The following is a 26185-nucleotide window of genomic DNA, read 5'->3' on the forward strand; positions in this document are numbered from 1 at the left end:
TTATGTGTATGGGTCAGTATGTTAAAAACTTCTGCTCAGCGTGTTTTATGTTGTATTTCATAAACCTGTTCTGGTCCGGAAAACGAATGTATTTCGTAACTTGACGTTTAACAACAACCCCTGTATCTATATTGCTCATAGAAGACATGGTCTTACATTATTTGTTACTAGTGCATAACAAATATTTGTAAGGCTTTATGTTACAATATAACACATTTAATATACACAAAATTTTCATGCACAAACTTTTATTGTGAAGATTTTTTCTTTTTACGTTTCCTTTCCTCCTAATCATACTCAATGTTTGAGTAAAAGTTTTTTGAAATCAAAGAGACGTGCGTTCGTTGTCAGATGATTATAAAGATGATATTTTTTTTTTTATCGTATATTAACATGTCTTTTGAAATACATGATGTACACTTATGTATTTTTTGTCTAAAACATCAATCTTGCATCTGTGTTTTATGGCGAGTCTGTGATCGAAGAACTGTATCTTCTTCTTCACTAGCACGTCGATGTTGATTATTTTAATTTCTTCAATCGTAACTGACTGCATGTTTTCCCACCGGAGGTTGTTGGGTCTCATCGATTATTTCAATACTGCAAGGAAGACGCTAAAAGTGCTGAATGGGAAGTTTGACACAAACAATCAGTCTATCAATATGTACTTTATGCACATGATGCATGTAGCGTAAGTTATTCTTAAATCTTTTTTAGATATCGACGTAAATTGAAAGAAATCTATTAATTTGACTGACATAAGAGCGTCTTTTAACTTGTACTTGATCGTTTTGTTTTAAAAAACGTGATCTTCTTATTGTATTCAAAGAAACATCGACAGGTGTAGCACAGAACAGAAACATTACTAATTTCTATGTCATCGGAACATTTTTTGAAATTTGAAATTAAAAAAATGTAAAAAGTAAATATAAATCTCATTATAAAACAAATAGTTGAAGCTGAATTTAACATAGAGAGCTGCATTACAAACCAGAATGTGTATTATCTTGATATAAAGATGAAGACACTTGAGCTGTTTGTATTGAATAACAAGATAAATATACACAAATAATTACAAAAATGAAATTTAATTTCTGAGTTATAAATTAATGAAATTTTGATATTGTGTAAACTGACCAATTCATTAGCACATTTTCCAACAAAGGAAATGGAGTGTATTACGTTCATTGAGTATTTGTTTTATGGACGAAGAATGTCTGCTGGTTATCTATACAGTCTGATATTTACACAGATTTATGGTAATTTAAAATCTGCCTCGTATATAGCCAAAAGCAACATTGAGACGTAGCCGAATAATAGTCCGAAGTTCAACGACAGAAACATACACAAATTTGGTATTCTTTTGAAATAGCTCAGTACTTCTGGAATCTGAAAAAAAAAACCAAAAAGGAATAAATTAAGTTTGGCTGTTTCTGTTTTCAAGTTTAATAATAAAAAAAATAATCAAATAAAATATATCCTGAATAGATAATCGTACCTGTAAAACCTAATTTCTTACTTTAGTTAACCTCTGAAACTTGTATAATTGGAGCGTCATAGATGAGTCGTTTGTAGACAAATTCGGTTAACAAAATTAGGTTCCGGTATATATGATGAGTTGATTTAAAAATTTGGAATATTAAAGTATATTTGATATCAAATGTTGCGCTTGAGGAGGGCTTAAAATACAGACAACGCTTTCGTTATGGTTTTCAGTTTCCTTCCACTGATAAAAGTTAGCTTTTATAAATCCTTATTTGATCGATGTTGACTGGTATGCAATTTTATGTTATAACTAATAGCGTCAAAGAATTATAGTTTAATACTACCACTTTTGAAAGATGATGCCAGTAACACAGTTGACTGTTGTCATCATTTATACGACATTGAGAAAACATAATCGACATTTCCAGTTGACTAAATATGTTTTATTTTGTATATATAGCGAGTATGGTATACAATTACAAATAACAGAGAGTTTAAAACATCCGCTGACCAATTTTGTTATGTTTATAAATAAATTTGTATATGTTCGGATTTTACGTTTTGTTTGAAAAGAGACTTAGAAAAGATTTGTTGAATGGTCTTATTTCCTTCAAATTATTTAAGTCGTCGATTATTTATCATGTTTTTCGAATCGTTGTCCTTTATAAAAACGTGTTTACATTATCATGATTATGAGAATATTTTAGTTTTACTGAATATCCACTCTTTTTTTTTCGAAAAAAAAATATAGTCTTTTTTATAGTAAATAGTAAATAATTTGTTTGTTAGCTGTTTTTGTTTAACGGAACAATCGGCACAAATGGATATCTAGGTAGCCATTTTATATATGGGAAATAAACTGTTATATTCATAGACAAACCCACATAACTACGGCAGGAAAACTTGCGATTAAAGTAATAATTGATTAGTCACAAGCACCTGCTATGTGCGTTGTTTGAACATCAACTGCTGTGTCGAATTGTTAATGATAGTTTAAGAGAATTACTTATACCACTCGGACACCAAATAATAAAAAAAGATGTTACACTTACTAAGTTTGCTAAGGCGACATAAATAAACATGCCTGCACCAGCTGAGAATATCCAGGATCTAGCAACATCATTTGAGCTTGCTAGTATGCCTATATATAACCCTAAAAACGCTGTCAGGCTTGAAATGAAATTCAAAACCATTGCTCGTTTGATTGACAAACCGCTCGACACTAAGGCTGCAAAATCTCCTGGAAGACGAATTACATAAACCATATTAAAGGAATGTCTAATAAAACTGAAAAGCCATAGGGTTGAGGGTAGTAAAAACAGGCTCAGAATTTTCTCCGTTTACAATTGAAAAATACTTTTCGATGAAAATAAGGAATACATATTTTTTTCCAAATTAAATCAGTTTTTTAGAGTAGTCTTTGCACTGCAAATGCCAAATAATTTTTTTCGCTTATTCGTATGCTTTGTATTTTATTTTCAAAATAATCGTCTTCATAACATTGTCATTTGTATTCTCTTTGACAAAATATTGGACGGCTTTATGATTTGAATAATTGTTATAAAAAATGCATTTCGCAGATGGGTGAGGATAAGTTATAAAGGTTGTCACGACCATCCCGTTAACCTTTTATCTGAATTTGATTTTCCAATTAACACTTATAATCGGGTTTTTATTTACATGAACAACACAACAGGTGCAACATGTGGATAATGATTTGCTTACCCTTATGGAACACTTGACGATTGAATCAAAACAATTAAAAAGACCAAAAGCACGAAGTTGAAAAGCATGGGGGACCAACATTCCGAAAAGTTTTGTCAAATTTTTATTATTCCTTAAGAAGAAAATTCTAAGCATTTCGAAAAATATATCTTCATACAATATAGAAAAAATCAATTAAAGGCCGACAATTTATGCCATACTGAAATGCTGCCTAAAATATTATTTTCGAATTTTATTTTTCCCAAAAAATCATAAGATTAACAAACCTAATTCATGGGGTAATTCATGGCAAAACACAGCTATTGAGGTAGATAACCCAACTGTTATGTCTTTACTGAAGGCAGCGCCAATAGCAAGGCCATCTGCAAAATTATGTATGGCGTCCCCTACTATCACCATCCAAGCAAGGGCAGATTTATCTACAAGTAAAAGGCAAAATGTTCCATTCTATTTCAGCATTCATTTAACATTCCTTTCTTGCAACTAGTTACTCACAATATTATAATCTTTTACCTGTTTCAAATTTTGTTAAAACAGTCACGATTTAAACAGAACAAACAAATAAAACATGTAAAGTACGTTAGTTTCGGTCCTGAATTTAATTTATTTTGTAAAGAATCATCGAAGTAAACAAAGACTGCTACCATTACAAAATACCTTTTGCTCTTTGACCTTTAGTTTCGTTTTCTTCGTTTTGGCATTGATAATCATCGTCTTTCTGTAAATCAAGAATGAACAGCGGTTTAAATTAAAATTATTTTCTATTACTTTCTTGCGTCCTAAATTTTTTTCAAGATTTACAAAGAAAACTCTTAAATCCAACTACTATTATTGTTATTACAATTATTTGTATGTAAATGATATAAAAGACATGATATCGTTACAATAATTATGAACAAAAGGGACCTAAATATAACCAAATCAATGTGGGGGTAACTTTGCACTAAAAAAGGACACTGTATCTGACATGTAACCAACCAATTTATGTACGTTGTAGTAAGTTGAACTATATTTAAATTGTACAACTGTCAACATTTATTTTTAATGAAGAATACAGTTCAATTGGTTGGCACAAATGCTTTCGAGATGTGTTTTTGATTCGAAAATATGAAGACAATATCAGCTCATTTCAAAATCATTGAAAATATAACCAATGTTTTGCTTTGTGCTCGCTATAAGTAGTTATGTCTCTTTTTAGAATATTTGTATGTTAATTTACAGTCCTAAGTTTTGGAGTATCGGCAAGATTGTGATTTTCTTTGTTGTCTCGACTTTAATAAACATGTTAATGAGTGGTATGAATATAAATTCATAATAATATACTAGACAACATTTCAACAAAGTAAATGAAAAAAACCCAAAGGAAACGATATCAAATATGGTGCTTTTCTATTCTGTACACAGTCATTGTGCTACTAAAATCAATTTTACGTATTTGTGTTTAAAACATCATCCACAACAAGCATTTTATTATACATTTATTTGGTCTACCTTTTCTTTAGTGCTACTTTTCAGAAAAGAACACGTCAGTTCCAGTAAGAAAAACCCATAAATACTAGCAAGTAGAGCGCATTGTTTTGTCAAATTCTCTGTCACTCTTGCCTTTTCGCCATTGCTTTCTTCTGCTAAAACCTGAAATGATAAGTAGATGACTAAAATACTTTAATTTACTTGTCTGTTAAAACAACATTTCTCGATTGATAGATAGTTTGAATATAAAATGCTGAGAATTATAAAGAAAACATCTTCTTTTTCATTTTCAGTAATCTTCTTACCAAAACCGCTGTCGGTTAATTGAAAAATGCATCACTACTCATGAAATATTTCACATGCATATTTCTGATATTGTTTTCATATGACCTTGTTTTAATTTCATTGTTTTAATTTTGTGTCATAGATAGAATTTATTTGTTCTGCGTATGTTTTGTTTTTGTACATATGTCTATTTGATTGAGTTACATATAGGTCATTTAGAATGATATTTTAAAGTGTGTCTTTCTATGTTGTAATGTTACACTACCACTTTATATTATTGTGGCTTTGAAACCCGCTGCATTTTTTTGCACCTGTCCGAATTCAAATACCGCTGGTTCAGTAGTTGTTTATAGTTGATGTGGTTCTTAAGTCTTTTTCATTTCTCCTTTTTCTTAAAATAAATATTAGAAAGTTGGTTTTCCTGTTTAATTGGTTTTACACTAGTAATTGTTGGGCCCTCTTTATCTTTTGTTCGGTATGAGCCAAAGCTCCGTGTTGAGGACCGTACTTTGACCTAGACTTGTTTAATTTTAAAAACATTTTGACATGGATGGAGAGTTGTCTCAAAGGCTCTCTTGCCACATGTTCTTTTAATTATCTGACTCTACAAGGTGGCAATGTATAAAGGTTCAAAATGAAAGCGCAAAACCAATATGATATTTTTTTTCACGTTTTTACTCGTAATTGTTTTTTTTTTAACTATTATTACATTTCTCATTTTATTTTGCGAAAAACAATGCTTAGAAAACGTTTTAGAAAAATCAATTTCCTGGAACTTTCACCGTTTAAAGTTCGTTGTGCAGACGATACAGATATGATTGTTAGCTGATTACGACAAAAATTTCTAGTACAATGGCACCTTTCATTGTTTTTGACCACAACATCGAACATCGGTGCTATACGCTGATGTGTGACGCCAGTATGGGTTGGTTTCTGTATACGACTGATGTAGTTTATCTGTATAACAATGCCTTTAATTCAGAATGTAATGCATTACATCACTTGACAAATATAAAAAATAAAAGGCGGCCGATACCATTTTTTAAACGCGGGAGTAAAATACAAACTGACAATTTCACGCACTCCGTAATGGTAGAAAATCACTGACCAACCTGTGACACCCGTTATAGTACCGATGTAAGTTAAATTCAGGAGAACACTAATTACTTTCATACACTGTTTTAAGGAAATGATAAACTTTTTTTTTGCATTTCATTGCATTTCATTGATATTTGATGCGGAATACAAATTTATTCAGCAACATATGTTTCCATCATATTTCAAGCAAAACGATGGAGGTCTGACGATTTTTAACGTTTTTACAAACCAGATGCTACGATAACCAACTACAAATTTGAGACAGATTTTTCCATATTGAGCCAAAAGATCCAAAAGCTAATGGGAATTTTCCGAAAGATAGTTCTGGAATGATTACTGTGAGAGTTAAGCTTCCAAACGATTATCAGTTTCTGCATTTGAAGGCCTACATTCAATTTGGACCAAAGTGGAGTTTAGTTGACACTTCGTTAAAGGTATATATTATACACCATCTTGTCAAAGACATATAAGGAACAGGATAAAAATAACACGCTGATGATAAATATTAATCTTACAAACTCTAACTGGCTATCTTTACGACAAAAACAATTATATATGTGACCACAACTTCCGATCAATTGTTGTAAGTATTGTAATCATGTACATCATATTCATGTCTGCGTTCCGATAAACATTCGGTTGGTGTAAATAGTTCAATTCATGTATCAATAACCTGGCAACAGTGACACGGGTACAAGGGTAAAAAGGTACACAGAATGCACGTAAAATTACTATGATTGTCGATTTTCTAGTTGAAGGTTGTTTTTTTTTCTTAAGGCACTCCTGCATCATCTGTAAATTAAATATTGCAGCCATTAAAACAGTCCATGTGCTTAAAATTGCGTTTAACAAAATCAATCGATCAATCAATCAATTTTGATATTGAAATTGCGTCCATCGGACTTTATCATGGTATTGTTTCATCTGTCATTACGATATCAAATAAAAGAATGTGATACCGATTCAAAATTAAAGTAAAGTCGCTTTATGAATGCAAATCGATCGACGATATTCTGGCGTAGAATACTAGTCTTAGTTTACTATTGTAATGTATTTGACATGATGGCGAAAATTTGAATCATACACAGCCTTCATATGACATGGATTAAGGTTTTGTTCATGACCGATACTTTTGTTTTATGAGTGCAATATATCTTTAAGAAATCTCACACAAAAGTTGATTAGTTCATTATAGCCTGCTATTTTCGTGGATCGAGGGAAACTTTCATATTCATGGATATTTGAATTCGTGGTTTTGGCAAAATCTGCATAATGCCTTCAGAAAATCTGTAATCCGTTGAACATTCAAATTAGTGGTTCCAATGACTCCACGATTTCCACGAAAATAAGTATCCAACGAATATAAATGAATCCACAGTATAACGAAAAGCTTTTTATCAATTAAATCGACCATTCCAGTACAATGCAGTGACATTCCCACAACATTTGGGATCTCACTCAAAAATATTTCGTCTTAGATACATAAATGCAAGATAAGAAGAAGTATTTGGGCGATAAAGAATTTTTTTTTCCAACGTAACAATATCTTTATTATTGCGATAAAGAAATGGTTCAGACAACAGTTTTCTACGATATAGAAGTGTAAATGTTTTTTATTCATAACTAATTAAAGTGTGTAATTAGGTATTAAAAATTATTTAGCTGACACAATAGTTCATTCTAGATAATATTCGTGTATATACAAGTGACGACTGTAACATTAAAAATCTGCACACTGTTTTAACTAAACATGTATATCTGATTATTGTCTTTCCACTTTTCCGTGGAAAGACCTATTGGTCTTCTTCTGATTATTATTAGGTCTTTCCACTTTTCCGTGGAAAGACCTATTGGTTTTCTTCTGATTATTATTTTTTTTTCTTCTGCCAAATTTTTTTCCTTCGCTGTTTTTTTGTTTCGCAAGATGTCGCTTAGATATTTGGAATATGATATTGAACAGTTTATACGCTTTTGAAACTGACACTGCTTCACCGAATACTTTCCCATATAAGAGTTATCTCCCCAAACACTGTTTTTCTTGTTATCTATAAGGCTTCGCAACCGTATAAGAAACCGACAAATTTATTTTTCCAAATTGCTCGTTACATCATCAGAATGTTCTGTTTTATTTTGACCAAAGCCGTATAGAGATTCCATATGAGAGTTATTTCCCCTTTTGTATTTGAAATTTTGAAATGTATTTTTAACTGGAAAACCATAAGTGATAGAGGCCTAGGGTCTTTTGATTTGAGGTCCTTGGTCCAAAAAAATAAAAATGAGGTCAAGGTCAAAGGTCAAGGTCATGATTAAAATTTTGATTTTGGCTTGTTATCTCTTATTTTCAGGATTCATATAAGATATCGACAAATATTTTCACAAAATTGTTAGTTACGACATGTCGTAAGAAATAAATCTTAGTCGAAAGGGTACTTAGACATTTGACGTGAGTTTTCCCCCTTTTTATATCTAATATCATACGTATGGCAATATAACTCATTAACAATATAAAGTAGAGGACTAGAGTCTTTTTATTTGAGGTCTTTGGTTTATGATCTTGAGACCTTTAAAAAGACAACCTGAAGTGACATTTTGTCAACTGGAAGTAGCTATTTTTTGTACTAAATCAATGTAAAAGTATATAGAACCATATATTTTTGGAATCAGTGTCAAGTAAACTATCAAACAATACCGGAAGTAAACTTTTTAAACCAGAAGTAAAAGATTATCTCCCTTTTTTATATATTTTTCTATATAGAAGCCATATATTTTTGGAATCAGCGTAGAATAAGCTGCCATTTGATGCTGAAACTGACATTTAAAATCAAATTTTAGAATTTTCATTTTTAAATAGATTCTTACTGGTGGAAAGACCTTCAATTGTTCTCTGAACAATTGGTTTTTAATTATTATTCTTTTTCTTCCGCCAACTTTATGTTCCTTCGCTGTTTTTTTGTTTCGCAAGATGTCGCTTAGACATATGGTATATGATATCGAACAATTAATACGCTTTTGAAACTGACACCGCGTAACCAAAATCTTTTCTATGTAAGAGTTATCTCCCCGAACACTATTTTTCTTGTTATTACTTATATGTCACAACCGTATAAGAGACCGACAGATTTATTTTACCAAATTGCTCGTTATATCCTCAGGATGATTTGACCAATTTTGACCGAAGCTATCCAGAGACTCCATATGAGAGTTGTTTCCCCTTTTTGGTTTGATAAAAGTGAAATGTAATTCTAACTGAAAAACCATAAGTGATAGAGGCCTAGGGTCTTTTTATTTGGGGTTCTTGGTAAAAAAAATGAAAATGAGGTCAAGGTCAAAGGTCAAGGTCATGTTCAACATTTTGATTTTGGCTTGTTATCTCTCATTTTCAGAAATCTTATAAGATATTGACAAAATATTTTCACACAATTGTTAGTCGCGACATGTCGTTACACATACATTTTAGTCGAAAGGGTACGTAAACATTTGATGCAAGATTTCCCCCTTTTATATCTAATATCAGTCATATTGTAATATAACTCATTAACAATATAAAGTAGAGACCTAGAGTCTTTTGATTTGAGGTCCTTAGTTTATGACCTTGAAATTGAGCTCAAGGTCACATGTTAATTTAACGTTCTAGATTTTGACCTTAGCTTTTACCTCATATGTATTCATGTTAAATCTATTAGACTTTTTGTATTAGGTTCCAAGCAATATGACGTTGAAAAATCTAACCGGAAGTGACCTTTTGTAAACCGGAAGTAGCTAATTTTTGTAATAAATTATTGTAAAAGTATGTAAAACCATATAATTTTGGAATCAGCGTCAATTAAACTATAAGACAGTACCAGAAGTGACATATTTTGAACCGAAAAATTATCTCCCTTATTTATATCTTTTTGTATTGAAACCTTATATTTTTTAAATCAGCGTACAATAAGTTGTCATTTGACGCTGCAATTAATATTTTAAAACCAAATTTTAATATTTTCATATCAAAATAGATCCTTACTGGTGGAAAGACCTATAATTGTTCTCTGAACAATTGGTTTTTAATTTCAAATTTACATTTCTTCAGGAGAAAATAGTGACCTTTCACACTGTCAAACTAGATGCACTCTGTATTGTAGCCAACCCAATCAGAGAACGGGTGAACAATTTACTAACTGGTTACAAGTATATTGTCCAAACTGACGCAAGAATTCAAATTACCTTCCCTTCTGGTGCTGTTCAGAAAGAAGAGTCGATTTGTTTACACGTACGTATTACAATAATAAATGATACACATTTAGAAGTTCACGGTCGGCTGTAATGGACTTCAATCTTACTTCACTGTGATTGTCAGTTAACCTATCGAAGGTCTTTGGTTTATTCTGGACACTCTGGCTTTCTTCCTCTATCAAAACTTAAGAAGAATTTTCCTCTAGATTTTTTTTTCATTTAGCATTTGCACCTTTTTCATGTTTTTTTATCTTAAAAAACTATGATCTAAATAACAAGGATTTTATCGATTGTTCATATATGGCCTTTTGACGTATTTTGATTAAATGTATGAAAAGAAAAGTAGGGGTTAGCGAAGAAAATATGTAATTGCACCAACTGGATAAAAATTGAGAATTTCAAATATCTGACAAAGAGGAAAAACATGAGTTTGGATAATCTTTTATGTTTACTCTGTTCTGAAAATAAAAGAAATATTTTATCGTTGACGTTAACACATACACAATCGTTTCTATCAAATGTTTGTTAGCAGGAGATTTAATTAAAGGATTTCAAAATTCAATAGGAGCTTCATCGTCTCAAATAAAGATGTTCAATCTTTAAAAGAAAAGAATCACTTTACATGTCTACGTCCGATGCGTTTTTTGTTCTGACTTTGCCTTCATAATTACGCTTAATACTGAACATATGAATTATGTGACTGTATGAATACGTAGGAACGTGCGATTTTGAATTAAAATAAAAGCTAAAGTATTGTTAGGTCAATTTGATCGTTTTCCTCAAACTGTCACTCGAAATAAAATAGAAAACCTGAATTTCACACGTCTTTGTATTTCTTACGAAAACTTTTATCCAATGCTTAATGAAATCCATGTAGATTCTTATTTAGTAACAAATCATATTTACAGAAAACCAAAAATTGTTGACAATGTAAACAATAATCATAACAAGCTCTGATGCACACAAAGAACACTCGATTCCATTGAAAATGTCTTTTTTATTTGAAATTAACAATATTTAATCTCGAAAAAAATCACATTTTTACTTTGCATGAAATGGGAGAAAGAGTCATTGTTTCACACATTAAAACATCTATTTGTAAGGTTATTCCTGTGAATAAAGAGATTTTGAGAAGACAGTATGAAGAACGGAGTAAGAAAGGGGAAGCAATTCTGGCCCTCTCTGATTGTTTGTACACATCTGAAGATACACCATTGAAAAAGAAGGTTCAAGTCAACCTACCACTCAACGATATAAGAAACCCATACGAATCAGACGAGGATTATGTATACCGTCTGTTTAGACAGAACACCAATGGTCAGTTTACATTAATCGATAATGTGGTCACCGTTGATGAAAACCATACTGCAGTGTTTGAAACGGATAAGATTTCTGGGTGAGTTCCTTTGCTTTTGAAACAATTAATCTTTTATCCTAATAACATTAGGAAACCATTATTTGTGTAGCATTCAAATAAGGCAAAATATACGTTAAATTATTATTTGTTACCTTGGTTTCGTCTCCCTTATCAATGTACAATATTTCAACAGAAACTGCGGTGGCTTTAGTAGCAATAAACCAACATAACCTGTATATTGGATATCATTTCACAACTTATTCGGTATTTAAGAGCTTGCAGCTCCTACTCAGACTTTGTAAAACGTCACCAGTGTCAACAGAAATTCGAGGTACCAGGAGTATTTCAAAGAACGTCTCGTCCTTTTTTTGTAAAAAAAAAGAGTTCATAGCAAGGTACCAAGACCTTACTGAGAAATATTCTGTATCAACTTCACAAATAATATATGATGGTATTGGTGTGTAGATTATACGTACTCGCGTAGTTTATCACGTCTTATTTTGTTCTCTTATTTGTCCTTATTTATATTACTTTAACTGTTTTGTCTGTTTTTCGTGATATCTATTAGTTGACGTGGCTCGATACTTATGTATTCTGTCAATGTGTTATTTGTATTAGCTCTCATTTTTGCTAGTTTGCCTTGTTCGTTTAACTTTTGGGTGTCGTTGATACATATGACACGGCTCTGTACTTTTAAGAACCCCACCGGCCATTATATTATTGTTCTATGCGAATTTTTGCATACATTTTGTACTTGGAACGACAAAATATTCTATATCTTTACCTGCATGTCGTTTACATTTGGACTTCAAACACAAGGTTCTACACCAGCGTTGATGTTAATCTAGCCATTTGCTTAATGGACTTAAAATATATCACTCCTTTATTGGTTGATTTAACATACATTGATAAAATACAAAACCAGTAAGCAATGAACGTGGCTGTTTCATTTGATATATGCTTTTTTTGTGCTTCTTTGTTAACTATTTGTGTGTTTTTATTCTGGTTTAAGTTTGTGAAACGGTGATGACTGCTGTACCCCTATTTATACAATTGTTCCTATTATGTATGTTTGATTCATGCATCGTTGCCAATACAAAGAAATTTGATGCGACTGTCAAACAAGTGAGAGGTTTAGCCCTAAAAATCAAGGTTCAATCCACAATTTTCTACATAAGAACATGGCTGTACCAAGTCAGGAATAAAACAGTCATTTTCTATTCGTTTGGTGTGTTTTATCTTTTGATTCTCCCATTTGATTTGTAACTTTCTCTTTTGAATTCCCCTCGGAGTTCAGTATTTTTGTGATTTAATATTTTACTTGTATATGACATGTGGATGTTGTAGTATGAGTTGAAAGGCTACTTATATCTCACCATTGAAAGCTATGATCCATTTTATTACATATGACTCAAATGCTTTGATAAACAAGACACACATTATTATGAAGTCATTTAAGTTCTTATCTATAAAAGGCTAACATGAATACACAAAAAAATATAGGTTGTACAAGGACCATTCTTACTGTTGATTTCTTGCATCGAATTTAATTTGGCCATAGTATAAACATACACTTGCAATTAAATAAGATTAACTATCCAAATTATGTATTGACATATAATTATAATCATATTATTTGCAGCTGCAGAATTACACCACAAATAATCTACATAATAATTTCTGCTGATCAGAGTTCACTTTCTTAAAGGTTTAGAATATTTCCTCCATCTTATTGTCTATACATCAATATTTTATTTCATTGAATTACTTGTTTATTGTTGTAACAAAATATAGACAAGGAACCTGAGAAGTGGGATTTGGTACCTACAGAAGAACACATTGATAGTCTGGCTCCAGTGATTGGCAATAACTCCGTCGCCTTTCTGATCGAGCTGGGAATGGAATTTCAAACCTGGGAACAGATGAACAACAGGCAAAATGAAAGAGATTTGGTACGTCTGAACAAGGAAATTTTAGAAGAATGGAAAACCACTTCTGCAGGCTTCACACTCTGAAACCGACTTTAAGGAAAATTGCACAGGCATTTAGTAACATCGGCAAAAATATACAGATTGTTGAAAACTCAATATTAGATTTGTTATGATTTTGCAATAGTTTGAGAACGATTTATTTGTTTTAAGAAGACTACATTTTATTTTCCTGGCATCATCACTTTCTGAAAATTTTAAAAGTCGCAAGTGTTTACAAGGTTTAGATAAAGAAACATAAACTATTTTTTTAGGAAGAATGTAGTTCAGTATGTATTTTTGATACAATATTACGATACATTTACAAACTTGTATTCGGGGCTCAAATAGAATACTAGCACATGCAGTTGTTTATCCATATTTAGTTTATATAGTTTTCTTGTAGGTAGTTGTTTTGTTTCTTAGGTACATTTTTATTATTTTGCTATTAACTAGTAATTTCTGAAATGGCTTGGTTGTCTATATGAAATTTTAAAGTAAAGCAATACAATGTTTATTTTTAAAGGAATTGATTGAACCCAAAAATGTATGCATGTTAAAAATTTGTAAATTTTGAATTGTATTCCATGGTATTATTATTTTTTTAGATGTGCCATCTTCTAAACGAAAAGTTTGATGCTTGACGTTCATACAAAATACTATTGATACATTTAAGCATATTCAAAGATTTCTATTATCTTTAAAAGAGACAGTTTATAAGTTATATGCATGAATAAGTATGTTGTTAAACAAACCTTCTACTTTTTCTTTAAATCTTAAGATTTGAATATAGAATATTTATGAAAACAAAAGATATACATGTATCCTGGATGAAATCGACATAAACTGTTCAAAAAACAAATGTTAAACATAGTCAACTACATGCAGTTATTTCCTATTTTTTTTTAAGATTATTTGATACTGTATATCTTGATAATTAAAAGTTACTAATATTGTAAAGACTCATCGAATCTGTGTTAAACAATGATAGTTTCAAAATTGTTTTTTTTTTTTACATTTGTGAGTACAAATTGGTAATTCGTGTCGTTCAAATTGGTAATGCGTGTCGTTCAAATTGCATTTTCATATAATAAAGATTGCAAGAATTTGTCAATTTAAGTTAGCAAACGTTGTATCATATAGACATAGGAAGATGTGGTATGAGTTACAAGTCGTCTTACTGAGTAAAGCTGACTGATATTTTCTTTAAAAATACATACAAATGGAGCTTTAATCACACTGATTGAACGAAAATCGCTACAACAAAGGGAACGTTGAAACGAATTTTTTATCACTTTAAATGAATTGATGAAACCATACATCTCGCAATTATAAAACAAATTTCGTAATACGAACATTTAAACCAATATAAAAAAGAAAATGTGGTATGATTGCCAATGTAACAAATTTCTTAAATAAACCAAGTGATTCATTAATAGGTCACCGCATGGGCTTCAGCAAAACCCCATACCGCTTAGTCAGCTATGAAAGGTCCCGAACAATAACAACGTAAAACAATTCAAACAAGGAAACAAAAGGTCTAATTGATGTACCAAAAATTGAAAAAACAAATATGTAAGTTAGCAACAAACGACAACCACTGAAATTCAGGCTTCTGACTAGGGAAATGCACATACATATAGATTGTGGCGGGGTTAAGTGTGTCAGCTGTATATCAACTCTCCCCTAACCTATTTTTTTTACATTTTTTTTTAGATTGACCCAACATTTACTAAAGTAATATTTACTTCTAAAACGATCTATTTTATATTCTCTCTGTGTTTTATGTATTGTTTTGGCACATAGTTTTCTTACTGTGTTGCAATATTGTGAAATGCTTCTTGATAAATTATGAGTACACATGTGTTATAGCCTACTGAACCCGTCGTTTGTTTTTAATAGAAACCTTTTTTTTAAATTTTATAATAGTCATTAATAATATATAGAAATAAAAATTATATATCAGTAAGATCTTTTAGGTTTTTTTTCACTAAACATGAATAACAAAAAAAAAATCGTCAAAGAACAAATGTATAGTATCACCTGTGCCATTGCAATGGATCTTCGGTGAGGAAAACATGTTTACATCCAGATAATGCTAAAACAGGATTTACCTGAATTAGAAAGTATACGAGATTACACTTACACAATATACTTTGTGTCAGTACTATTGTTGCTTGACTGCTTAACCCCTAGTATCTCAAAAGAGGCGAGAGATACAAAAGCAACATACAAACTCATACGTCGTAAATAACCTGACAACTTCATAGAAAACAGGCAAACAAATTATTTTTTTCATAAAAGACAACACAAAATCTAAAGACCGAGCCACACGAATATCATAAAAAACTAGGAGTGATCTCAGGTGTTCCAGACAGATAAACAGATCCTGCTCCACATATGTGCAGTTGTTGGTAAAGGTTGCATATCTGTAAATATTGACACTGCAATTTCCCATAGGAACTCCTTCTACGACTTAAACTGTACCACTTTTACTAAGAAGTTTTGAAAAAAAATCTAAATTGAAAGTTCATATAATTTTTTTCAAAGGTCAAAATATAGGACTGTGTGGCATATTTTCAACGTTTATATGCCCTGAACATTTCAGAGTTTAAACTAACACACATGTTCTTAACTACCCCTACCTCGAATGAAGAGTTACCACAGATTTCAATGTAAACAATATGCAAATGTATATTTGCTGGTAATATTCCCAAGTTATGTCTCTATGAGATGGAACACAGAGAGCATAACTGGGAACCAGAATGTAAACAAAATTAATTTTCTATGAATATTCCAAATCTCCCCAAAAGAGACGTGGTTTTAGAAACAGCTGTATTTACAAAGTGCAACCTATAGACATTTTCTTAAAATTAGGTATCCAATACAGTGATTTAAGAGCTAGTTCCTCACATTTGGTCGAAGTTTCAGTTGAAAATACAACAGAACTATGATTATCAAGATTTCCTGTAAGTGTCGTGGGAGTAAATGTTGAGTTTCCAAGTTTTTTTTTCCAAAACTCATTCATCAAACATACAACAGAACTATGATTATCAAGATTTCCTATAAATGTCGTGGGGGTAAATGTTGATTTTCAAAGTTTTGTTTTTTACAAAACTCATTCATCAAGCAGTTAATCTAATGAGCTTTACACACACTAAAAAAGATGTTGATTAAAACTTATTTACAGGGTTACCACCATATTTGTCAAAGAGATAGGACAAGTGTTTTGTAATGGTTTGGTTGATTACACACGGGTATATATAGACCGATTTAGTTAATTGATTTTGATGTGTGTCAGCGACATTACAGCCTTAATGCATTCGGAAAGAGTAGTCACGTCTTCGTTCTTGCGTTCAAACAATAGCCGGGCATAATCCTTGAATGAATCTATCAGTTTTTTCAAGTTGTGATTCCAATTAATGAATATATTTAGGCTCATGCTACTTCAGGCCTTTTGCAGAGAAGTGTTATTAACGATGTTTATGGCACCTGTAATACCGTAGTCAGCTGGATTATATATGAATTAGGATCTATACCATTAACATGATTAAGTTGCTAGTCGTCGGTATTCGATATCGACACGAGCTATAATAGACTGTTTTGTAAGGAATTATAAGAAACAATGGTTTAAACTAACTGCACATTTGTAAATACTATTTTTCATTATCATACCATGTTCACATTTGAGGAAATAAATTGACAAAATGAAAGGGTTAACATTTAATCCTTAGAAAGCCCAACATACTTCATAAACAGGCAATTGTTATGATGCGCTAATAAATTACCATATCCGGTATGTTTTTTTTTATGTTTTCTTTATCGATCTAATGAGTTATTCCAACTGATTTTATAGTTTGTTCTGTGTGCTGTTACATCACTGTCCCAGGTAGGGGAGGTTGAGGGCTCGCACACTAGGTTCGTAACACAACATTCTTTGTTTGGAGCTTAATCATTGTTAATGTCAGAGCTTGTTGTTTCTTCATGTTTTTCTATTCTTTTTTCGTAAATAATTGTGTTGAATTTTGGCGTTAGTGTTCTTCATTAAATTAGTTAATTTTTTCAGAGCGTAACCTTGTATAGCCGACTAGTTTATTGCAAAAAAAAAAAAAAGCGACAGGGTTATAAACGTATTTATTCAAACTCGCATTTTGAAAATTTATATGAATTTTAACAGGATTTTTCTCAAAATCACATAAATTAAAATCGCAATTTATTCTAAGATGACAAAATTGCAATAATAAATGCATGTAATATTTTCATTACATACAGTATTCAAAGCCGTTTGTCTGCCTACAAGTGATTTAAAAAAATCAGTTTGGAAATTAATGACGTCACAGGATCACGAGAATGTGTTGTTATTTGTAGGTCGATTTCCAAACTGATGTATTAAATCATAAACGGGAAATTTCAGAAAAAATATTTGTCAAATAATGTAGCCTTTATTTCTAAGCTGATGATAGCCGTATGGACCTGCGTTTTATGAGCATCAATATTGACGAGTAATTATCATTTTGTTCTATGAATAGAAACGAAAACAAAGTCTTTCAACTTGTACTTAATCATGTTGTTTACAATCACTTGATCTTTTATACCGGAAGAGATATTAAAATTGTATTCGAATCAATATCGACAGGTGTAGCACACAGAAGGCGGTACACTTTCAGAAAAGAAATCTGATTTAATTTGAAATAGGAGACAGTAAAATGTAAATCTAATCATGTACCAAAATATTCAAAACCCGATTGGAGCTGAATTTTAAATGAAAGCAATATCACAAACCACAATGTGAATTATTGTTATAAATATGAAGAAACTTTGAATATTTAGGCTTGTGTATGGAACATATGGAAAAACAAGATAAATATATTCAAATAATAACGAAAATGAGATTTAATTTCTAAATAATAAATTACTACGATATCGACAGTGTGTAAATTGACCAATGCATTAACACATTTTCCACAAAAGAAAGGAAGTGTATTATGTTCATTGAGTATTTTTTTTATAAACGATGAATGTCTGCTTGTTTTCTGGACGGTCTGATATTTACACAGATTTATGGTAATTTAAAATCTGCTTCGTAAATAGCCAAAAGTAACATTGAGACGTAGCCGAGTAATAGTCCGAAATTCAATGACAGAAACATACACAAGTTTGGTACTCTTTTGAAATAACTTAGTACTTCTGGAATCTGAAAGAGAAAAGTACAAAAAATAACGTAAGAAATAGGTTGTGGTCATTTCTATGTACAAATTACACGGTTTTTAAAAATACTGACATTTTACAACATCCCATAGAAAAATGTTTAGGTTTATATTCCCACTCAATTATTCCGGTAAACATGAAGTTGTTGAGTGATGGATCTGAAAACTCATCACACGGTATAGGTGATTTGTATAAACGCTGAAACCAAATTTCAGAAATCCTTGTAGTTCCTAAGGAAGATCCGACATATATATTTATAGGATAAACTTATTGACTGACAGATGGACGGATCACTATTCAGCCTTCAACAAAGAGCCGATACCGCATAGTAAGCTATACAAGACTCCAAAATGACAAATATAATACAAATCAAACGAGAAAACTAACGTATTTTTTTGTTTTTTTTGTATGACTATTTTTCGGATTTCACGTTTCTTTTAATAAGAACATAAAAAAAGACTGAGTTGATTGGTGCTTTTCTGTTCTTCAAATCATTGACGTCCTTGAGATTTTAAAGCCTTTTCTTTTATCATGTGTATCGTACCGTTATCCTTTATAAAAACGTGTGTTCGTCATGCATGTCATGATAATATGTCGATTTACTGAATTTCAACTCTATCCAAAAAATACAGTCATTTAAATATACTGAATAGTTATTTTTTTTAGTAAGTTTTTTTTAACGGCAGATTCTACACCTATGGCTATCTTGGTGCATATTTTCTATCTGTGAGGTAATTATATAAACTGTTATTCATTTGTATCAAGAGAAAACTACATACATCTAATAAGAAAATTGGCAATTTAAATAATTAAAGATCGAAGTCGAACTACTTGCGTCGTTTGAACATTAACTACTGTGTTGAATTGCTAATGATAATGTAAGAGAATAACTTGTTACCATCGGCCACCAAACAAAAACCAAAATGTAATACTTACTAAGTTTGCTAAGGCGACATAAATGAACATGCCTGCACCAGCTGAGAATATCCAGGATCTAGCAACATCATTTGAGCTTGCTAGTATGCCTATATACAACCCTAAAAACGCTGTAAGACTTGAAATGAAATTCAAAACCATGGCTCGTTTGATCGACAAACCGCTAGATACTAAGGCCGCAAAATCTCCTGTAAGAAGAATTTTACAAACTATTTTAAACGAAGGACTTATAAATATGGAAAGTCATACATGTAGGATTAAATGTGGTTCAAATGTACTCAAAAGTTTTCTCCGTTTACATGTAGTAAAATACTTTTCAATGAACAGAAGGAAAACATAATTTTTTTTCCAAATCAAATCAGGAGATGCCAAATATATTTATAAAACAAGAATGTGTCCATAGTACACGGATGCCCCACTCGCTCTATCATTTTCTATGTTCAGTGAACTGTGAAATTTGGGTCAAAACTCTAATTTGGCATTAAAATGATAGAGATCATATCATAGGGAACATGTATACTAAGTTTCAAGTTGATTGGACTTCAACTTCATCAAAAACTGTCTTGACCAAAAAACTTTAACCTGAAATTTGTAAAATCGATTCTTTCTCTGCGTAGTATTTTATTTTCAAAACAATCACCTTGATAGAATAGTCATTTGTATTCTCTTCGACACAACGTTGGACGGCTTTACGATTTTATTAATCGTTATGGGAAATGTTTTGCAGATGGCTTAAGATAAGTTATAATCATTGCAATAATAATTCGTCCACCATTTTTTCTGAATGGGACCTCCAATTAACACTTATCACCGGGTTTGCATTAACATGAGCAACACAACGGTTGCCACATGTAAATATGGATTTGCTAACCCTTCTGGAACACTTTAGATCATCACCTGTTTCCAGTGAGGTTCATGTAGCTCTGTCTTAAGTTTTTCTATTATGTGTTTTTGTTATGTTACTTGTCTTTTTAATAACGTTTTCAGTTTATTTTCGACTTATCTATTTCAATTTTGGTCAGGTATTTTTCATCTCTCTTTGAAATAGTGAGTTATGAGGATTCAAGCTTCCTGTATTATAAATTGCATCATAGAAAGACAGTCAGGAAAATCAGTTATATAAACTCATTAAAGATACCAATGACGCCGACGCGCGTTTTGTCTACAAATACTTATCAGTGAGGATTGAACCAAAATAATAAAAAGGCCAAAACACGAAGTTGAAAAGCATTGAGGACCAAACATTCCGAAAGATTTTGTCAGTTCCTTTAGAAGTAAAATCCTTAGTACTTCGAAAAATTGTTTCTTTATACAAATATGGAAAAAAAAAATAATTTAAAATTGACAATTCATGCCATCACTGGAGTGCTTCCTATAAGATTGTTGTTACGTTTTCTCAAAGAATGATAGACTTAACAAACCTAGTTCATGGGGTAATTCATGACAAAACACAGCTATTGAGGTAGATAATCCAACTGTTATGTCTTTACTGAAGGCAGCGCCTATAGCGAGGCCATCTGCAAAATTATGTATGGCGTCTCCTACTATCACCATCCAAGCAAGGGCAGATTTATCTACAATTAAAAGGCAAGATGTACACAAGAAACTATTGTTCCATTCTGTTTCAGCATTCAGTTCTCATTCCTTTCTTGCAACTAGTTACTCACAATATTATAATCTTTTACTGGTTTCAAATCTTTTTCAGTACTTCTTGCTACATGTATTGTGTCAAAATAATGCTACAAGTTTTCTGAGAAAGGGGAAAAATTGAACAATCAGGAGTAAACAGTAAAAAAAAAAAAACAAAATGAATAAAAACAATATTAAGTAAGTTAGTTTCGTTCCAAAATCAGTTGCTAATAATTTTATTCAATTTAGCAATTAAACACCAAGTGTCTGTCACTTAGATATATTTTGCGAAATGTAAAAAGTTTGCTACCATTTTCTATTTGACCTTTAGTTTCGTTTTCTTCATTTTGACACTGGTAATCATCGTCTTTCTGTAAACCAAGAATATGTACAAAAGAGACATAAATATAACAAAATTAATGTGGGGGGTAACTTTGCACTAAAAAATGTCACTATATTAGAGATGTAACCAACTATTTTTTGTACGCTGTAGTAAGTTGAACTATATTCAAATTGTACAACTGTCAACATTTATTTTTGATAAAGAATACAATGTAATTGGTTGGCACAAGTTCTTGCCAGATGTGTTTTTGATTCGACAATATGAAAACAATATCAGCTCATTTCAAAATCATTGAAAATATTTAAAAAAATATTTTTTTATTATTCTTCCTGTTAGAATGATGTATTTTATACTTGACCAAATTTGGTATTAACTGTTGGATTTGATGTTTAGTGTAGTATGTCTCAATGACAGTCGAGAATAACCAATGTTTTGCTTTGTGCTCGCTATAAGTAGTTATGTCTCTTTTTACAATATTTGTATGTTAATTTACAGTCCTAAGTTTTGGAGTATCGGCACGATTGTGATTTTCTTTGTTATCTCGACCTTAATAAACATGTTAATGAGTGAAATGAATCTATTCATAATAATATACATGATATACAAGACAACATTTGAACAAAGTAAATGAAAAAAAAACAAAACAAAGGAAACTATATCAAATCTTGTGCTTTTCTATTCTGTACACAGTCATAGTGCTACTTAAATCAGTTTTACGTATTTGTGTTTTAAACAACATCCCCAACAAGCATTTTATTATACATTTATTTGGTCTACCTTTTCTTTAGTGCTACTTTTCAGAAAAGAACACGTCAGTTCAAGTAAGAAAAACCCATAAATACTAGCAAGTAGTGCGCATTGTTTTGTCAAATTCTCAGTCACTCTTGCCTTTTCTCCATTGCTTTCTTCTGCTAAAACCTGAAATGAAATGTGTAGATAAGACTTAAATACTTTAATTTACTTGTCTGTTAAAACAACATATCTCGATTGATAGAAAGTTTCAATACAAAATACTGAGAATTAGAAATAACATCTTCTTTTTCATTTTCAGTAATCTACTTACCAAAACCGCTGTCGGTTAATTGAAAAATGCATCACTACTCATGAAATATTTCACATGCATATTTCTGATATTGTTTTCATCTGACCTTGTTTGAATTTCATTGTTTTAATGTTGTGTCATAGATAGAATTTATTTGTTCGGCGTATGTTTTGTTTTTGTACATATGTCTATTTGATTGAGTTACATATAGGTCATTTAGAATGATATTTTAAAGTGTGTCTTTCTATGGGTACACTACCACTTCAGATTATTGTGACTTTGAAACCCGCTGCATTTGTTTGCACCTGTCCGAATTCAAATACTGCTAGTTTAGTAGTTGTTTATAGTTGATGTGGTTCATAAGTCTTTTTCGTTTCTCCTTTTTTTTAAATAGATATTAGAAAGTTGGTTTTCCTGTTTAATTGGTTTTACACAAGTAATTGTTGGGTCCTCTTTAGCTTTTGTTCGGTATGAGACATAGCTCCGTGTTGCGGACCGTACTTTGACCTAGACTTGTTTAATTTTTAAAACATTCTGACATAAATGGAGAGTTGTCTCAAAGGCACTTTTGCCACATGTTCTTTTTTTTTTTATCTTACTCTACAGGGTCGCAATGTATAAAGTTTCAAAATGAAATCGCAAAACCAATATGATATTTTTTCCACGTTTTAACTCGTAATTTTTAAAACTATTATTACATTTCTTATTCTATTTTTCGAAAACAATGCTTAGAAAACGTTTAAGAAAAATCAATTTCTTGGAACTTTCATTTGCACGAATATAAAATTATCTAAAATTATTAAACTATAAACATCGTAACTAATATGTGGTTTGGTATATTGAAAATGTGATTTATATTATGTATTGTCACTATCAATTCTATCGACAGTAATGTGCAAAACATCCATATCTAGAATTAAAACAAATACGTTACGAACAGTTAAACTCAGAAACCAAGTGTAGAACAGCATCTCCAAAGAGGCACCCAATTGTCACTTAGAGTAACATCGTTTGCATATGACAAAATACATATGCGTACGACTTAATTACTTTAAATCTTTGATTTGTATTGCTTTTTTAATGTACTTTCTTCATGCGCTTTCATTGGTGAAATATTGCTATTATCCTTATACCATATAGTTATTGTTAACTTTGTCTGCTATAACAGTTTTTCCAATTAACAACTATTTTATTATCTACGGATATGGATGCTTGTAATGCAATTATCAACACAAAAAGTAAGATAATTTACCTCAGACAGTAAATGGAGAATAGCATCTCCAACCAGGCACCCGACTGACAGTGAAAGTAACATTCCCATGAGATAGTCTTTTATAACCTTCTGTGAAAGTTTGACGAATACAGCCCCAACAAGCGACGCTAAACTGATAACAAAAACGCTTGCTGTTCCAAATCCATATACTACAACAAAAAGTGTTAACATTTTATAGGTTACTAATATTCAATTAGTTAAAATTAACCTTCAATAAAGTCCTAAGGGGATATGACAGCTTTGCTTTTCATAAATCGACCTATAAATAAACTCATCATAGATACCAGGAGTACATTTTGTATATACGTCAGACGTGCGTTTCGTCTACAAAAAACTCATCAGTAAAGCTCAAATCCAAAAAAGTTAAACGGGTCAAATTAAGTACGAAGTTGAAGAGCATTGAGAACCAAATTCCTAACAGTTTTGCCAAATACAGCTAAGGTAATCTATGCCTGAGGTAGACAAAATTTAGTATTTAAAAAATTCTAAATTTGGTAAACAGTTAATTTATAAATGTAACCATATCAATGATAATACTGGGCTGGTGGAACCCTGTGGGAAATAAATCTCCACCAGCAGTGGCGCGTATGACATTTGCGCCGATTTTGAAAATGTCCATTCTTTCATTTGCGCCGATTTTATACTTGCTCCTAATTCATTTGTAATTGCATTTAGAGTTTAACACAGGTGTGTTGATACTTGTGCATGTACTATATCTTGAACTTGTTTCACCGTCACCGACATGAACAAATCCAGGCCGTTACGTGTTACTTTAGTAATACCGCATCAGTACATAAGCAAGAGAAAGAAAAGATGGACTTCGTTATTTACAATTACGACAAATATAGAAGAGAAGAAATCACTAGAAAGGAATATGTAAGATGTGTTGACTATAAATACTCGACAAGATATATGGTTTTAATGTACATATATTCCGTTTTGATGGTTTTGAATGTTGTAAATATATTTTTAATTCGTTATTTTAGTACAAACAGAGTGCTTTCATCTTAGGTTTTTACTTCTTGATTTTAAAGTATGTGAACATATTGCTTTTAAATTGACCTATCCTGCCAGAGATCCTACTTCCACCTCCTCGTGGTGAGCAGGGGACAACAGTGATATATATATACATGTATGATTGAACATTCATAGTATTTGTACAACTTGCTAACGAAAGGTCTATAATGATAAATAGATATTTAACATTCACCTTTAATTTACCTGTATTTAACCAGTAAAAAAATCGGCGCAAACGAGAAAAAAATCGGCTCAAATGAAATGCAGATCGGCGCAAATGCAAAACGCCGCAGCAGTGACACCGACCCAGTGGTTGTAGATAAACAAATCATAGATACCAGGACTAAATTTTGTATATATTTTGTGCCAGACGCGCGTTTCGTCTACAAAAGACTATTCATTGACGCTCGAATCCAAATAAAGTACGAAGTTGAAGAACATTGAGGACAAAAATTCCTAAACATTTTGCCAAATACAGCTAGACTAATTAGGTAGAAAAGCCTTAGTATTAATTGACCTTAACAATAACACGGATAAGTGTATTTCACCGACTGCAATTCTAGTTTTGATTGATTTCGCTGGACCGCATCGTTTGATATTTAAAACGATCAAGCGATACCACTTATAATATATTCTTAAACAAAACCATAAGACTGTATTTCTGAAAAAAATTTCTAGCCTGTTTATGACATGATATTTTTTATTGTCTGTGTATTCATCATAAGCTAAATGCTGTTACTTCTTATATCTTATGTCATACGAGTAACATGCTTTTCGAATAGTTTTACGTTTATTTTTCATACATTTATTTCTGTGTTTATTAAAAAAAGCTGTGAACCTACTTTCAAGAGCTGAAGGAGGGACATGATCTTTAACTAAATCTTCTTTGTCTTTGATTTCTGAACGCTGCAACAAACTGTATATTACAGACGGGCAGATGTCTAGAAATTGTTCTCTCGTTATTCGGTTTGTCATGCGATGCTCAAACTTCCTTTCCACCATTTGAACCATATCTCCGGTTGTCAAACGCTTGAATAAGATAAATTAGAGAATGTTTTACGGATTTGTCATACAACATTGAAGAATAATCTACATTATGTACAGCACATACGACTAAATAATAATGTGTTATGAA

The 26185-nt window shown here is 31.4% G+C and overlaps 1 protein-coding gene across 4 annotated transcripts in view; it reads right to left on the minus strand.

Moving 5' to 3' along the window:
• Positions 1–1069: 1069 nt before the first annotated feature.
• LOC143058253 (uncharacterized) overlaps positions 1070–26185 on the minus strand; it is a 38294-nt gene continuing 13178 nt past the window's right edge. For 2 of the 4 annotated variants that reach the window (XM_076231724.1, XM_076231721.1), the window contains exons 8-14: positions 25893–26079; positions 24013–24182; positions 22496–22636; positions 21686–21746; positions 21168–21320; positions 19747–19934; positions 18478–18796 (exon numbers count right to left, since the gene is read on the minus strand). In XM_076231724.1, coding sequence (XP_076087839.1) covers positions 18662–18796; positions 19747–19934; positions 21168–21320; positions 21686–21746; positions 22496–22636; positions 24013–24182; positions 25893–26079 — 1035 coding nt within the window. In that variant the 3' untranslated portion in view covers positions 18478–18661. Of the gene's footprint in view, positions 1390–2537; positions 2726–3476; positions 3630–3867; positions 3929–4701; positions 4843–18477; positions 18797–19746; positions 19935–21167; positions 21321–21685; positions 21747–22495; positions 22637–24012; positions 24183–25892; positions 26080–26185 lie in introns of those variants that run through there. The other 2 variants (XM_076231722.1, XM_076231725.1) reach the window with 2 other exon arrangements.

The sequence above is a fragment of the Mytilus galloprovincialis genome, chromosome 14 (assembly GCF_965363235.1).
Source record: "Mytilus galloprovincialis chromosome 14, xbMytGall1.hap1.1, whole genome shotgun sequence".
Classification (NCBI taxonomy): domain Eukaryota; kingdom Metazoa; phylum Mollusca; class Bivalvia; order Mytilida; family Mytilidae; genus Mytilus; species Mytilus galloprovincialis.